This window comes from Mustelus asterias, chromosome 20 (genome assembly GCF_964213995.1).
Source record: "Mustelus asterias chromosome 20, sMusAst1.hap1.1, whole genome shotgun sequence".
In the NCBI taxonomy this organism is placed as follows: Eukaryota; Metazoa; Chordata; class Chondrichthyes; order Carcharhiniformes; family Triakidae; genus Mustelus; species Mustelus asterias.
Genome location: NC_135820.1, coordinates 59063096 through 59078800, shown reverse-complemented (window position 1 = coordinate 59078800; position 15705 = coordinate 59063096). Strand labels below are relative to the sequence as shown.

Here is a 15705-nt window from a genome sequence, read left to right as displayed (position 1 = left end):
TGGAGCATCATGAGGTTATCCGTGGGCTTGCAATACAGTGAAGTGCTGAAGTGACCGTCCTTGATAGAGATGCGTGTGTCCAAGAATGCAACTGATTCCGGAGAGTAGTCCATGGTGTGTCTGATAGTGGGATGGAACTTGATGTCATCATACAGTTATTTCAGTGATTCTTCACCATGAGTCCAAAGGAAGAAAATGTCATCGATGCATCTAGTGTATAGCATCGGTTGAAGGTCTTGTACGGTGAAGAGGTCTTGTTCGAACCTGTGCATGAAAATGTTGACATATTGAGGTGCGAATTTGGTCCCCATGGCTGTTCCGTGTGACTGGATGAAGAACTGGTTGTTGAAGGTGAAGACATTGTGGTCCAGAATAAAGCAGATGAGTTGTAAAATTGCATCTGGAGATTGGCAGTTGTCGGCATTGTGTACTGAGGCAATTGCAGCAATGCCATCATCGTGGGGGATGCTGGTGTAGAGTGCTGAGACATCCATTGTGATGAGGAGTGCTCCTGGTTCAACTGCTCCATGTGTGCTGAGTTTCTGTAGGAAGTCCGTAGTGTCATGACAAAAGCTGGGGGTTCTTTGTACAATGGGTTTCAGGATGCCCTCGACGTAGCCGGAGAGGTTCTCGCACAGGGTCCCATTGCCCGATACGATGGGACGGCCGGGTGTGTTTGCCTTGTGTATCTTTGGGAGACAGTAGAGATCTCCAACGCGGGGAGTACGTGGGATGAAAGCACGGAGGGTGCTCTGAAAGTCCAGATCAAATGTCTTGATCAGTCTGTTGAGTTGACGGGTGTGTTCTTTGGTCAGATCTGCGGGTAACTGTCTGTAGTGTTCCTCGTTGCTCCTCTGTTGGACTTTAACCTGGTGTTGCGAGACTTCTTACTGTGTTTACCCCAGTCCAATGCCGGCATCTCCACATAATGGCTACCATCGACACCGCAAACTGCCAGCTCCAAGTGGAGAGGATCTCCAAGAAGATCACGCATATCGACACAGACATCAAGTTTCAAGACTACTAACTGTCCTGGCTGGAGACAATACACAACTCTTTAACCTGTGCTTAACCCTCTCTCCACTCACATTGTCTGTACCTTTAAGACTTGATTACCTGTAAAGACTTGCATTCCAACCATTATTTTGTAAGTTGAGTTTGTGTCTTTATATGCCCTGCTGTGAACTGAAATCCCACTCACTGATGAAGGAGCAGCGCTCCGAAAGCTAGTGGCTTTTGCTACCAAAATAAACCTGTTGGACTTTAACCTGGTGTTGACAGACTTCTTACAGAGGAAACCCACGCAGACATGGGGAGAATGTGCAGACTCTGCACAGACGGTGGCCCAAGCCGGGAATCGAACCCGGGTCCCTGGAATTGTAAGACAGCAGTGCTAACCACTGTGCCACCAAATTTTAAATTTCAAAATTAGAATCATAGAAACCCTACAGTACAGAAATAGGCCATTCAGCCCATCGAGTCTGCACCGACCACAATCCCACCCAGGCCCTACCCCGATATCCCCACATATTTTACCCGCTAATCCCTCTAATCTACACATCCCAGGACACTAATGGGCAATTTTAGCATGGCCAATCAACCTAACCCACACATCTTTGGACTGTGGGAGGAAACCCACACAGACATGAGGAGAATGTGCAAACTCCACACAGACAGTGACCCAAGACGGGAATCGAACCCAGGTCCCTGGAGCGGTGAAGCAGCAATGCTAACCATTGTGCTACTGTGCCACCCATCAAGCACTTCCACTTTATTTCATTAGATTTCTCCAATGGTTGTGTGTTATATCTGGCATGCAATCTAAAAGGTTGACTTTCTCAGTTTGTGGATTAGGAACAGTGCATCAGTGCAACAATGCAGCATGGAACTCAAGGGGTTTTCATGCAGTGAGGAGCTGCATTTGAAAGGACACAAATGATAATAGTGTAACCCTGATTCTCCAATTCACACTCTAGTCAAGTGCTCGAGATGCAGGATTTTAGAATCAGTATTTTATAGTCAGAAATAACTTACTGATGATGATAACTTAATTGGATTTTATTACCTCCGTGCCTAATTATAAAGTCTTACTGTAAATAATGAAAGAGTCACTCTGCTTTATGTAAATTAGCAGTACTATGTGAGAAAGTATATGAAGCTGTTGATTAAATCTCTCACCTATCACCACTCCGACTGAAACTCAGAGGTGAGATCTAATTTTAGTGAGAATAGGTCACAATAACCACAGTGGTATACCACAGGGCAGGAAATGCGTCATCAATGTGAACGTAAGACAACTTTCAGTCAAAGTTAAATCTTTTACCTTTTCCATTCAAAATACACAATGTCAAATGTAATGCTGTGCTACTGAAAAAAGTTAAATTCAAGGTTAAGGTTTCAATTAAACAAAGAAACCAAGAGGATGAATTCCTTGAGTTTTCTGGTATATCTATGCTGCTGGAGATGCCTAGAATTAAGAAACTCAAATGAAACGATTTCTCCCATCAGTGCACCTTGAATTCACTTCTACCAAATTTCTTCAATAATTTGGCCTTTCTTGGTATCTGCCCACCTAGACCCTGCTAGGCTCATTTGCAAGAGCAGTGTCTTTCAATCAGTGACTCTATGAAGACAACAGGGACGATTAGGCCAGGAGACTCGAGCGGAGGCCATTTAGCGGGCTCCCCACTGGATGCCACGGTTTCCGCAAGTCTCCGCCGTCAGCTCCACGCAGAGCTGTATAAATTAGGTAAATGCTTATTTAAATATAATTTTCATGCTGGCAGAGCGACCCCGCTGGAGTGAAGGGGGGGCCAGGAGGTCGGGGATAAGGGGAATGTGCCCCGTGGGCATTTCCAGCAGCCCCTGGCACTGCCCAAGGGGCAAAGTGGCAATGCCCGGGGACACATTGGACTGCCCACAGGGCATTGGTGGGGGTGGGGAGAGGGGAGGTAGGCCCGGACACGTCCGGATTTACTGTGCATGCGCCAATCTCAGCGTTGACAGATGGGCGCGTGCGCAGTGGCCGCTCAGCGCTGTGCTGCGGCCTCTCCAGCGGGAATAGGCCCCGCCCCCAGCTTCTTCACGTGAATCACGCTACTGCACTCTGCAGTGCACTGAGTGTGGGAGATTCATCTGGAAACACCCGCTGGAAAAAACAGCAGGATTTACTCCAGTTTTTACCCAAATTCAACACTTAGGATTTTTTTTGGGAGAATCGCCCTCAACTTTTCTGGTTTTGTGTCTTTAATGTAGTCTGGCTAACTTAGAGCCAAAGGAGAAAACATGTAATCTCCCTTTGTCAACTCACCTTGGTGGAATTGAGGGGTTTGGGCACTTTGACGGAGTCTTTAAACTTTATCCCACGATAACAGGGGCAAATCTTTCTCTGGCTCAGGAAAACCTGACCTGCGCACTTTCATGGCTCACAAACTGCACACCAAACCAATAGTGTGATCATGCACAGTATTTCTGTCTGTTCACATTGGGGTCGAGTTTGCAGTGAGCTGCACCCCAGTGTGTGAAGACTGTGGGCGTGGAGTCGGGCCAGTTAGAACATCTACCCTGCTTCTCAAACACAGTATCCCAGCTCCCAATTTTGTTTAAAGGCCCCTTAAAACCTCACCCCCCTTATACCCCATTCACCTAATGCCAGCCCATGCTGCACAGATTGCCCATGCCATCTCAATGCCCCCATGTATCTTCCATGTCATCTCTACCCCCCCATGTCACCTCTATATTCCCCCAAATATCCTCTATAGTTACTCATCTGGCATGCAATGTGTGCAGTCCTCAGATTCCATGCAAATTCAATGGAAAATATTTTATATTCCTTGCAAAAAAGACCTCACCATCTAATAAAATCCTCCCATACCATTGATTTTGAGGAAAATTCCTCATGTCAGATGAAAAAATGCTTGCAATACTTGGTAATCCTATTAACTTGTGTCAGCAAACCAAGAGCCACATCAAAGGGACTATCTGTTTTGCAACTTCTTGCAACTGCCAGTCATTCTCAGATGAATGGAACACTGACTATGCTGAAACCCATAAGCATTTGAAACCCAGCCAAGCATTCTTAATGGCCACAGCTGTCCAAACAATAGACTAATTGCTGAAAAGGAAAGACAGCAAGTGATCATTTCAATTTTAAAGCAGAGAGCCTGTCAATCAATATAAGGGAATTTTTCAAGTGTAGATTTTTCCCCCCAACATGTCAAAAAGATTTAAAAAAATAAAACAACCATCTAAATCACAATAATAATGATGAGAGCACAGACTGATGGGCCATTTTGTAATATATTTCACTGCATTATGGTGGTTTCTCTATTGAAAAAGCACTGTAATGCATGTGAACAAATACATAAGGTATCAATTACTTTGGAACTTACTTTTATAGGACAGATCCTATTATGAATTACTGCATTAAAAGCATATCTACATTACAATACAGCACCTAATAGGGACATTTGAAGGTGTGAAACATTTTACAGTTGCCTTTCAGAATGTTCCCAACTCCTCAACAGATTTCCCAATTCTTCACAAACTCTCAAACCTGATATGCTTTTAATGGGTTTCCAAAACCTCACACCTCCAGGTGAAAATTATGTGCAGGAGAAAAGGCAATTTACAACCCCATTTAAAATGGGAACCTGACCTTGGTTGGGGTGAGTGTGCATTTTGCGATGGAACATTCACCTGTGATATCTCCAGAATGGATAGAGCAACAAAGGACATCGCCATCTCCAGTTTTTCCCCCAAGTCATAGACCATTCTGGTTAGAACATGTACTACCTTTATCACTGTTCGTGCAAAATCCTAGAATTTTCCACCTAATAATGCCATTGTGGGATCATGTCTCCACAAGAGCTAACAGTGACATGAGGAAAAAATATTTTTATTCAGCGAGTGCTTAGGATATGGAGTGCACTGCCTGAGAGTCCAGTAGAAGCAGATACAACTATGACTTTCAAAAGGGAATTGAATAAGCACTTGAACAAAAGAAAATTGCTGGGCTACTTGGAAAGACAGTAAGAGTTTTAACAACACCAGGTTAAAGTCCAACAGGTTTATTTGGTAGCAAATGCCATTAGCTTTCGGAGCCCTGCTCCTTCGTCAGATGGAGTGGATATCTGCTCCCAAACAAGGCACACAGAGACACAAAATCAATTTACAGAATACTGATTAGAATGTGAATCTTTACAGTTAATCAAGTCTTAAAGATACAGACAATGTGAGCAGAGGGAGCATTAGGCACAGGTTAAAGAAATGTGTATTGTCTCCAGACAGGACAGCCAGTGAGATTCTGCAAGTCCAGGAGGCAAGCTGTGGGGGTTACCGATAGTGTGACATGAGCCCAAGATCCTGGTTTAGGCCGTCCTCATGTGTGCGGAACTTGGCTATCAGTTTCTGCGCTCTCGTGTGTCGCGAAGGCCGCCTTGGTCGCATTCTAATCAGTATTCTGTAAATTGATTTTGTGTCTCTGTGCCTTGTTTGGGAACAGATATCCACTCCATCTGACGAAGGAGCAGGGCTCCGAAAGCTAATGGCATTTGCTACCAAATAAACCTGTTGGACTTTAACCTGGTGTTGTTAAAACTCTTATTGTGTTTACCCCAGTCCAACGCCGGCATCTCCACATCACTACTTGGAAAGAGCAGTGCAGTGGGGATCTATCTGAGTAACTCCCACAGAGCTGGCAGGGACATGACAGCCAAATGGCCTCCTTCTGTGCTGTAACCATTCTATGATTTGATACTTTTACTATCTAATATACCATTATAAGAATAACTCTCAGTTGCCTCCTACAAGGCTATGTGGTTCGATCTTCACCAGTCTTTCCTGTAACGCGAGAGAACAGTTTTGTAGCTTCTCTTTCATTTGCAGTGAATTTGGCAGATCCATGAAGCAAAATACAAGATTGGGGGAAATTTGAGCAGTTTTACATGAAACAATTTCTAAATTTGCTTCAAAATAAATATTTTGGAAAATTAGGTACAAAGTAGTCTATTTAACCCAAGTCACCCAAATGTCACCTACAGTCCATGGAATAGTCGTTTCAGAATCAAAATTGATCAAAATGCAATTAAGTTTATATAGTTTGATGAATATTTTCTTAGAAGCTCAAATATATTTTCCTTCTTTAAAATCAAAAACATGATTTTGTACAATTGCTCAAGTCTTAGTTCTGCACTATGAACATTGAGAAACTTAATTTGTTCTCACTGGATCGATGGAGGTTGAGGGGCGACCTGATAGAAGTCTGCAAGATTATGAGGGACTGGACAGAGTGGATAGTCAGAAGCTTTTTCCCAGGTTGGAAGAGTCAATTACTAGGGGGCATAAGTTTAAAGTCCGAGGGGCAAGGTTTAAAGGAGATGTATGAGGCAAGTTTTTTTTTTTACACAGAGGGTAGTGGGTACCTGGAACTCGCTGCCGGTGGAGGTAGTGGAAGCAGATACGATAGTGACTTTTAAGGGGCATCTGGACAAATACATGAATAGGATGGGATAGAGGGATATGGCCCCTGGAAGGGTAGGGGGTTTTAGTTCGGTCGGGCAGCATGGTCGGTGCAGGTTTGGAGGGCCGAAGAGCCTGTTCCTGCACTGTAATTTTCTTTGTTCTTTATTCAAGGATGACTTGAATGGGAGTGGCAGGGAATTCATCCATAACTTCCTGAATGTAGCATCCAGAAAAATTAACAAGGGCTATCATTTTGGATAGCAAATATTTCTAATACCATTTTTACCCAGTGCATTATAAGACCTGATAAAATAAGAATTGAAGCTAGCATTATTTGGAAGATGGCATAGGGATCCAAGAAAAGGCTGAATCTCTGACACCTTCTGCTGTTAGTTGTTGGGGCAGATAGTTTGGACTACGTGGAATAATTTTGAAATAAACTCTAGAACGAGACAAACTGATGATTCTCAACTGCATCATCAACAAGTTTATTCGGGTTCCTACGTCAGTGGATTCAGCCAAATCTTATACATCATGCGCAGGATAATTTTTTATTAATTGATAGGATGTATGAATGTTCTCACCCACCAGAACGTAGTATCAGTCACCAGCTTGGCACAGCTGTTTGCAGCTGACCGGGAGACTCTGCAAAGATCACCCATAGCACCCTGGAAGGGTCCAGAGGTTAAGTGCCACAGTGGCCTTGAGAGCAATGGACATTGGGTGTCCACCCACAGAACTGGAAGCTACCTCCAACCCAATCATCTGATAGATGATTTTGAAAGCCTTCTGCGGCACTAGACCTCGATCATGTCAAGGTAATTGGATCGTTATCTATAAACCTTGGCAGCTGGGTAGTGGCGACTTCAATGGGGATGTCTGCCTTGCCCTCCTGCTGGCACCCTGGTACTTGCGCCTCTGCTCTGAGGTGATGCCTGCGACCACCTGGCCTCCTCTCTTTGAATTCGAAAATTTCCCACTCTTATGGCCGACCACTACTAATATTCAAAAATTGTACGCCTTTTCTTTCAACATAACACCATCCTTAACAGCAGTTAGCCACAAATGATTCATCCTGCTCATAGGGTCTTTCTTTCTCAATGGAATTTCCTTAAATGTCAGTCAATGCTTATCTACCATCAGCCTTTATTGAAGTTTAAGACACTAGTTTCAAACCCAAGTTTCCCACCCTCAAGCTGAATGTGAAGTTCCATCATGTTGTGATTATTTTCCCTCTGAGGATCCTTTATTGTGAGCTCATTAATTCATCCCATCTCATTACATATTACCAAGTCTAAAAGAGCCTGTTCCACAGCTGGTTCCACAATGCACCATTCTGACATTTTCAACCATTCTACACAGCTATTTTTACCAATTCAATTTGCCCAATCTATCTGAAGATTAAAGTCACTCATGATTGTTGCAGTAACTTTCTTTCAAGCCTGCATTATTTCTTGATTCATACTCTTCTCCAGGGTAGCTCCTGTTAGAGGATTTGTTGAGTATGTCAAAGATAAAAGCAAAATACTGTGGATGGTAGAACCTGAAACAAAAACAGAAAATGCTGGAAAATCTCAGCAGGTCTGACAGCATCTGTGGAAAGAGAATAGAGCCAACGTTTTGAGCCTGGATGACCATCTGAAGGTAATCTTATCACAGAGAAAAGAAAGACAAAGTGTGACGCTTGCCACTGGAGGAGTTCACACCAGGAAGCCAGCTGCTGACTGCTAGAGGGCACCATTGCACATGTGCCGTGATCTTCCACTGCACTAGGAACAAGAGTACATAGTACACTGGGAGATTGTTATTTCCCCGGACATTGCCTCCCTCACCCACTGGTCGTACTCCCTCCGTCCAGATCGCCGCTGCCCCTGATTGATCACTGCCCCCATCCATCCCCCCACCCCCCTCCCCGCCGCAGTCAATCACTGCCCCTGTTCACCGCACCCCCCCCCCCCCCCCTCCTCGACTGGTCGGTTGGCGATCTCTGATTACAGAGTGCACAGCCCCCGTACTCTGCCTCCCCTTTAGGTTCCGACCCTCCCCTTTGACACCACTCTGTGCCTAATGGGCACTGTCAGGGTGCCAGGCTGGCAGTGGCAGGCTGGGACTGCCCAAAGGGCACTCCCCCCACTTTCCCCAACTACCTGGGGGGCCTCAATGACCTCTAGTCCCACCAGTGAGGCCATCACGTTTGCTCCCTGTTGGTGGGGGAGCCAACCTCACCAGTGGACACCTCCACCGGCAAGGCCGTTAAGGCAAGCGAGCCCAGGCGATTGCGTCACCCAACCCATCTACACTTCCTCCCTCTCCCATTTCCCTCCTAGTCACTTACCTTTTGCCTGGCTTCTCAAAGTAACTAGAACTTTAAACGCAGCTGATTTATGGCAGCTAGTGCTGTGAAAAAAAGGGGGAGTGCATCTTCCGTTCTCTCCAGTTCTCCTATATTCAACCTAAGGCCTCAGGAACACGCGGCACTGCACTTTGCTCACCAGCTTGAGTCGAAAGGTTGGGCAAGAAAAGTGCTGCTGCATAAGTGGAAAAGAGGGGAAGTTATGGTCCATTGTCTTTTCCTCCAGAAGCTACAAGCCAGGAGATAGCAAAGATAATTCCTGAGGAACTAGAACTCACAATCTCCTTTTCCTCTGGCTACACTGGCAGCCACTTGTGCACCTCATCACTCACTGTCTGTCTTGCACTCAGCAGCATAGAGATAATTCACTTGAGGGGATGCGGATAATGTTAAATCAGGAAATGACACATGGTGACAGACAGAGCTTGAGGAAGCCAGAGGATACAGATGTTAAGCAGCCTCTTAACCCCCTAGTTAAAATGCAGCTATAATCTTAGATTGATTAAATATTAAAGCATCATGACAGCTCCCAGTAAGTTCGGAATTCACATGCAAGAGGCTATGCCTGTCATTGTAAATTACCTGCACCTTCAGGGAATGGTAGCCTTTGCAGTTCTCCTAAATATGGGGAATTACATTTGAGGCACACAATGCAATCAGTAGACCTGACAACCCAGGACATTCAGCAATTATGATAAATTGTTGAACCTCTCAGTCCCTTGTGTGGGAGCATGGTCAAATTGTATAATCTGAGCTTCCCTAGTAATGTTGTTATTGATGACTTGCCATATAGAATTGGCTATATTGGCTGACAATTGGCTAACCTAACAAAATTTCCCTTAGGATCCCTGAAATAAGAACATGGCATACAACGTGAGACTTTTTTCTGCCACTATCTGGGTTCCGCACATGGCACCTTGAATACAACTCTATCTACAGCAAGAAATCTAGCTCTTCAAAGTTTCACGACTAAAGTGCAACCTCCTGCCACAGAGTTTCTTAGGTAGCAGGTTTACCTCAATGGTAGCACTCTCACTTCTGAGACAGATGGTCACGAGTACAAACTTCAGAGACCTATGTACCATAGAATTCCTACAGTGCAAGAAGGAGGCCATTCGACCCATTGAGTCTGTGCCGGCGCTTTGAAAGAGCATCAACCAAGGCCCCATGGCTGGCTAACCCACCTAACCTACAACATATTTGGATGCTAAGGAGCAATTTAGCATGGCCAATGCACCTAACCTGCACACCTTTGGACTGTGGGAGGAAACCCTCAGAGACACGGGGAGAACATGCAAACTCCACACAGATAATGACCCAAGGCCGGAATCGAACACGGGTCCCTGACGCAGTGAGGCAGCAGTGCTAACCACTGTGCCACTGTGTCACAAAATCTAAGCTGACAATTCTGCATAATCGAGAAAGTGCCGCACTGTCTGAGTTTCTGCCTTTCAAATAACGCGTTGAACTAAGGTCCTAACCGTCCTTTCAGATGGACATAAAATATCACATGTCACAATTCCAAGAATAACAGAATAGTTCACTGGATGTCCTGGTCAATAATTATCCATCACAAGCATCATTAAAACAGAACATCTGGTCATTTATCTCAGTTCTGCGTTTTTCTACATTTCTGCCATTTTTTTCCTCCTCATTATAACAGCGACTAGTCATCAAAAAATGTTTCTTTGTGACATCCTGCCATAAATGCAAATTCTTTCTTTCCTGGGAAAATTTTGGAAATTGTTATAAAGGATCTATCCATCCTTCTGGAAGGTCAGCGATGAGATGAGTTGACTCTCCTCTGGTGCAACCTGCAAATTATAACTTCTTTTGGAGCCCCTCTTCCTCCAGCCTTTAAGTAAGTCCTGTAGAGTGAGATTCCCAGTAGAAAACACAAGGTGTAGACTTCAGTTTCAAGCTTAGTAATTTTCTTGAATTGGAATACTCCCCAAAGGTAATGGAAAATATAGATAAAGGCTCCCTGAGTAGGACAGTAGATATCTTTTGCAATACATGCAGTGAATAAGATATTGCCACACGTTTCCACAAGCAATCATAATTAAACAGTGTCTCTTTAATCAAGCACTTACATCTTGAGGAACATGTCCTGGTAAACTCCACCTTTTAAATAGTGGTGCACATTCTCAAGGTTGGGTAGGAAAGTGGAAATCACAAGATTTTACAGAGAACGATTCCTTCCTGTGTGTTAAATGTCATTTGTACGTTGCCATCATAGTCAAGGCAACTGTTGCTTCACATGAAACAAACAAGACTAGGAGCATCTGATGGGGTTCCATAGGAGAAAATGGGGAGTTTCTTCTATGGAACCCCATCAGATGCTCCTAGCCTTGCAAATGATTATTGGTAGCCTAGTTCGACTGGTAACTTATGTTTTCTTTCAACCCAGGAACTCTAGGGTAAATAAGAAAACTGATATCAGCAGGCAATAACACTAACTAAGAAAGCTAAGGTGCTAAAACCTTTAACAGCAGAATTACATATTGTGATAATAATGTGCATTTTATGCAACACCAGACTACTATCTCTAGTGCCAAATATGCACCGTCCAAACTTATCTACAGTATATAGAAATAGTTTCAGTTTTAATAGTTCACTTCTAATTGCAGGTTTTGCTTTGCTTGGACAGAACCTAATAACAGCTGGTCTGCTTATAACTGATAATAAATATCATCCCTATTTTGAGGACAAAATCCACTGTCACAACTAATAATAGAAATAATTTAATAAAAACATATTTTTTCAATGGACATACCTTACATACAGTTTATGTACATACCAATGAACTGTTCATGTCCTTTTTGGGTTTCATATTATTATCTTCTTTCTTTTTTTTGTGGCGAAAGGAAATTCCTGCCTGGAAAATTATACGTGGTGCTGGCCTTTGTCTGAGACTGCTTTCCCAACCTGATACTCCTCGTCGTTTTGCCTATGGGCAACACACAGCTATTAAAATACAGGTTTCAAGTTGACTCTGGTTAGCTTCTTTGCGCTAAACAAGGACAACCATGTATTCTAGTGCCCAAAATGGAAAAAACAAAAGACACAGCAACAGGACTATAACAGATCTGTTTCTCTTTTTTATTGGTAACCAAGATGAAGGGCCAAGGTGTGTTGTGCAGGACATCAAAAGAGAAGACAAGGTAATTTTGAATAGAGAGCAGATGATAAAGTTTTGCTTTAAAAGCCTAAAATTGCAGAAAGAAGTAAAGACCCAGGGAAGACAGGAGTTCCACAGTTAGGATGTCCTGGGAGAGAATATGGTAGAGTTGGAAACTGTGCAATAAGTCTTGATATCAACATTAAGTTTGAAGAGGAGCGACAGAGCCTGCAAAATGGCATATTTGCAAGAATCTGAAAGAGAACTTCAGAGAAGCACAGGCCAAGTAATATCGACAAAATAAAAACAAGATCGCAATGAGAGACAGGTTAGAGCCACAGCTGAGAGAAGGATTACCTAATAGACATTTAGGTTTTCCTGGCATCACACGTAAGCATGTTAGAGAGATGTTAGAAGAGCCTCCCAAAATATAGGAGCAATATTCAAGTCCTGGATGGATTTAGGCTTTACAGAAAGTTAAGAGTGGTTGAGAGGAAAAACTCACGTAAAAGAAAACCAAGATTCCTGTAGACAATTGCAGCAAAGGAAAAGATGGGAGTTCCCTTTGAAGCCAAAAGAGATATTGAGGCTAAGAATGTCAACAGGCACAGAAGGACCATGGGCAAAGCCATCAATTGTAAGAGGAAGTAGATGCTGGTTAGATTTACAAGAAGCATTAATATATCTGATATGTGAAGTCAAATCCAGTTAGTATACCATAATATGAAATCTGTTTTCCTTTAAGGCAGCATTTTAAATGAACCAGTGTTATTTCTACTATAATGTTATGTCTTAATTAATCATTTGTTACCCAAAATGAAAATATTTGAATGATGTTCAATAAGCTGGACCTTTTATAGTAAGAATATCCACCCGATCATAAAGACCACCTACTTTCATCTTTGTAGCATCACCCATTTCCAGCCCTGTATTGTATTATCTGCTGCCAAATACCTTTGTCACTTCCAAACACAACTAATCCAACAGCTTCCTATCTTTTTCCTTCCATATATTTCAACTCCTTCAAAATTCAGTGACCTGTTTCTTAAACCACACTAAGCCCTCTTCATCCAACAACCCTGTGTCCCCTACACTGGCTTTTGGTCCCTCACCATCTCCAATTTAAAATATTCACCTTTTTGCTTGGCCATTAGACAGCAAATCCTCTTGCAGGAAGCTGCAGAGGCTTGCAGTGAAGTGTAACCTCCTCTTGCAGTGAAGAAAGGTCTATGTCTCACATGCTTACTGGCCAGTTCTCTCCACATAGTCTTCCTGACCTACAGACTATTTCCAACCTATTTCATTTTTGCTTCAATTGTCTCTGAAACTGAGTAACTAATCTTGAATCAATGTTCAGTGTGAGAGATGCAAAGCAATAACTCAAATAGTGTTTGCTTATACTGTTGGATATGCATAAAGTTTGTGACAAAATATTTATCTGTTTCGATGTGGAGGGCTAGATAGTGTTTGGAATTTTTGTGATGCGGACATGCATGGAAACTAGCATTCTCCGACAGTGTCACTGGGTCCCAAAGTCTCTGGAACGTGACGTAATTTTCAAAAGGAGGGTTGGAAGGGAGGGGTAGATAGTCAACAACCTGCATGTCTCCAACTAACTGGTTGTTGGTTCGTTGTGAAGCTCATTAACAAGCTTAGGAGCAGCAAGTTTAGATTTTCAATCAGAACAAACAGAGGCTCTGGGACACATCAGGGTGCAACTGCCATGTACATGGCAGGGAGTCATGGGTGCTAATGGATGCACTGGTCAACAAATTTAGCAAACAGCTGCTCAGTCAGTTGCACAGAGTTGCCTTCACTGCTGAAGGGACGCTAGCATTTGGGAACAGCGAGTTGTTGGGAGGACTGTGAAGCTGTTGACATCACTTGAGTATCAGAAGTGGGTGCAGGAAGTCCTGGTGAGCTGAGAGCAGGTTACATCCACACTGGACAAAGTAGCAAAAAGGAACTTCAGTAGATGCATCTTCCCAGTCAGGACGAAACTAGATGAGTACAGTAAAGGGCTGCAAGGGGGTGAAGGTGTTACCCAAGACATCAGCTGTACAGTCCAAGAATCAGTGAGCTGCAAATGACAGAGCGGTAGTGCTGTAAGAGGCTGTGCTTGTCCAAGTTTCGGACATTTATACTCCTGTCCATTATGTCCCAAAGCTGCATGGCCCCCAATAACCCCCACGTACAGCCGTCAAGGTCACTGTCTGCTTGCGTTTTTATGCATCCAGCTATTTTCAGTGATCAGCCAAAGACCTGGGTGGCATCTCATAGTTGGAGCTCATCACACAATCTGGCAAGTCATGGATGTCCTGTTCCAAAGGGCAGAGAACTACATCCATTTTGAGACGGGCACAGAGGGAATTGGCATTTGCCACTATCAATGGATTCCCACATGTTCAGGGTCTTCGACTGCACCACATAACACTGTCAAGTCACCAATGAATTAATCAGTCAGATTCCAGAACAGAAAAGACTACCAATGAATTTTCAGCTGGTCTGCTCATTTTGAAGGACTGCGCTTAGTTGCCAAGCAGCTGTCATGATGCTTTCATCCCTCGAGGGTCCCAGGTGCTACACTTCATCAAGCAATCATCTGGACTCCGTGGGTGGCTGCTGGGGGATTAGTTATATCCTCTGTAGATGTGGTTCCTAATGCCCTTCCAAGATGCAGACACAATGTTGAGAGGCACTACAATCTAAACCATCTACTAACAAGAACCTGCACTGAACAGACCATTGGCATATTGAAGATACACATCCATTGCCTTCACCACTTCATGTGGTTCCCTTCAGTTTGAACCGGAGAGTCACATGTTGTGGTCATTAACTGCACTTGGGGCTGGATCAAAGGGAGGTGCTGGAACATAGAAAAAAGATAGGAGCAGGAGGAGGCCATTTGGCCCTTCGAGCCTGCTCCGCCCTTCATCAGGATCATGGCTGATTATCCAACTTAATATCCTAATTCTGTTTTCTCCCCATAACCTTTAATCCCATTCGCCCCAAGTGCTATATCTGGCCGCTACTTGAAGACGTTCAATGTTTTGGCACCAACTACTTCCTGCGGCAATGAATTCCACAGGCTCACCACTCTTTGGGTGGTGAAGAAATGTCCCCTCATCTCCATCCTAAATGGTCTACCCCAAATCCTCAGATTCGGTTCTGGACTCCCCCATCATCAGAAACATCCTCTCTGCATCTATCCTGTTAGAACTAAATAAGTCTCTACGAGATCCTCCCCTCATTTGTCTGAACTCCAGCGAAAACAATCCTAACCTAGTCAATCTCCCCTCATACATCAGTCCCGCCATCCCCGGAATCAGCTCTTCCTCGGAGGAGGGCAGGGAGGAAGAAGGTTGAAAATGGGATATCCCACAACACACACCATGGCATCGTGGAAAACCCAGCCAACCACCCCACCTGCCCATAAGATATAGGAGCAGAAGTAGGCTATTTGTTCCATCAAGTCTTCTCCGCCATTCAATGAGATCATGACTGATCTGACATGATAATATTCAACTCCACTTTCCCGCCTTATCCCCCATAGCCCTGGATTCCTTTACGATTAAAAAATCTGTCTATCTCAACCTTGAACGTACTTAGTGACCCAGCTTCTTCAGCCCCCTGCGGTAAAGAATTCCACAGATTCACTACCCTCTAGGAAGAAATTCCTCCTCATCCCTGTATTGAATAAGACTCAATGTCCCTTTTGACATCAAGAAAAATGGCACAAGTTTCATTCTAGGCATAAGGAATTATTATT

The 15705-nt window shown here is 43.8% G+C and overlaps 1 protein-coding gene across 1 annotated transcript in view; it reads right to left on the bottom strand.

Annotated features, from left to right (window-relative positions):
- The window catches only part of dnmt3bb.1 (DNA (cytosine-5-)-methyltransferase 3 beta, duplicate b.1), a 233427-nt gene that overhangs the window by 143141 nt on the left and 74581 nt on the right, over positions 1-15705 (bottom strand). Inside the window, exon 5 of the mRNA XM_078236641.1 lies at positions 11616-11765. Coding sequence (XP_078092767.1) covers positions 11616-11765 — 150 coding nt within the window. The remainder of the gene's footprint in view (positions 1-11615; positions 11766-15705) is intronic.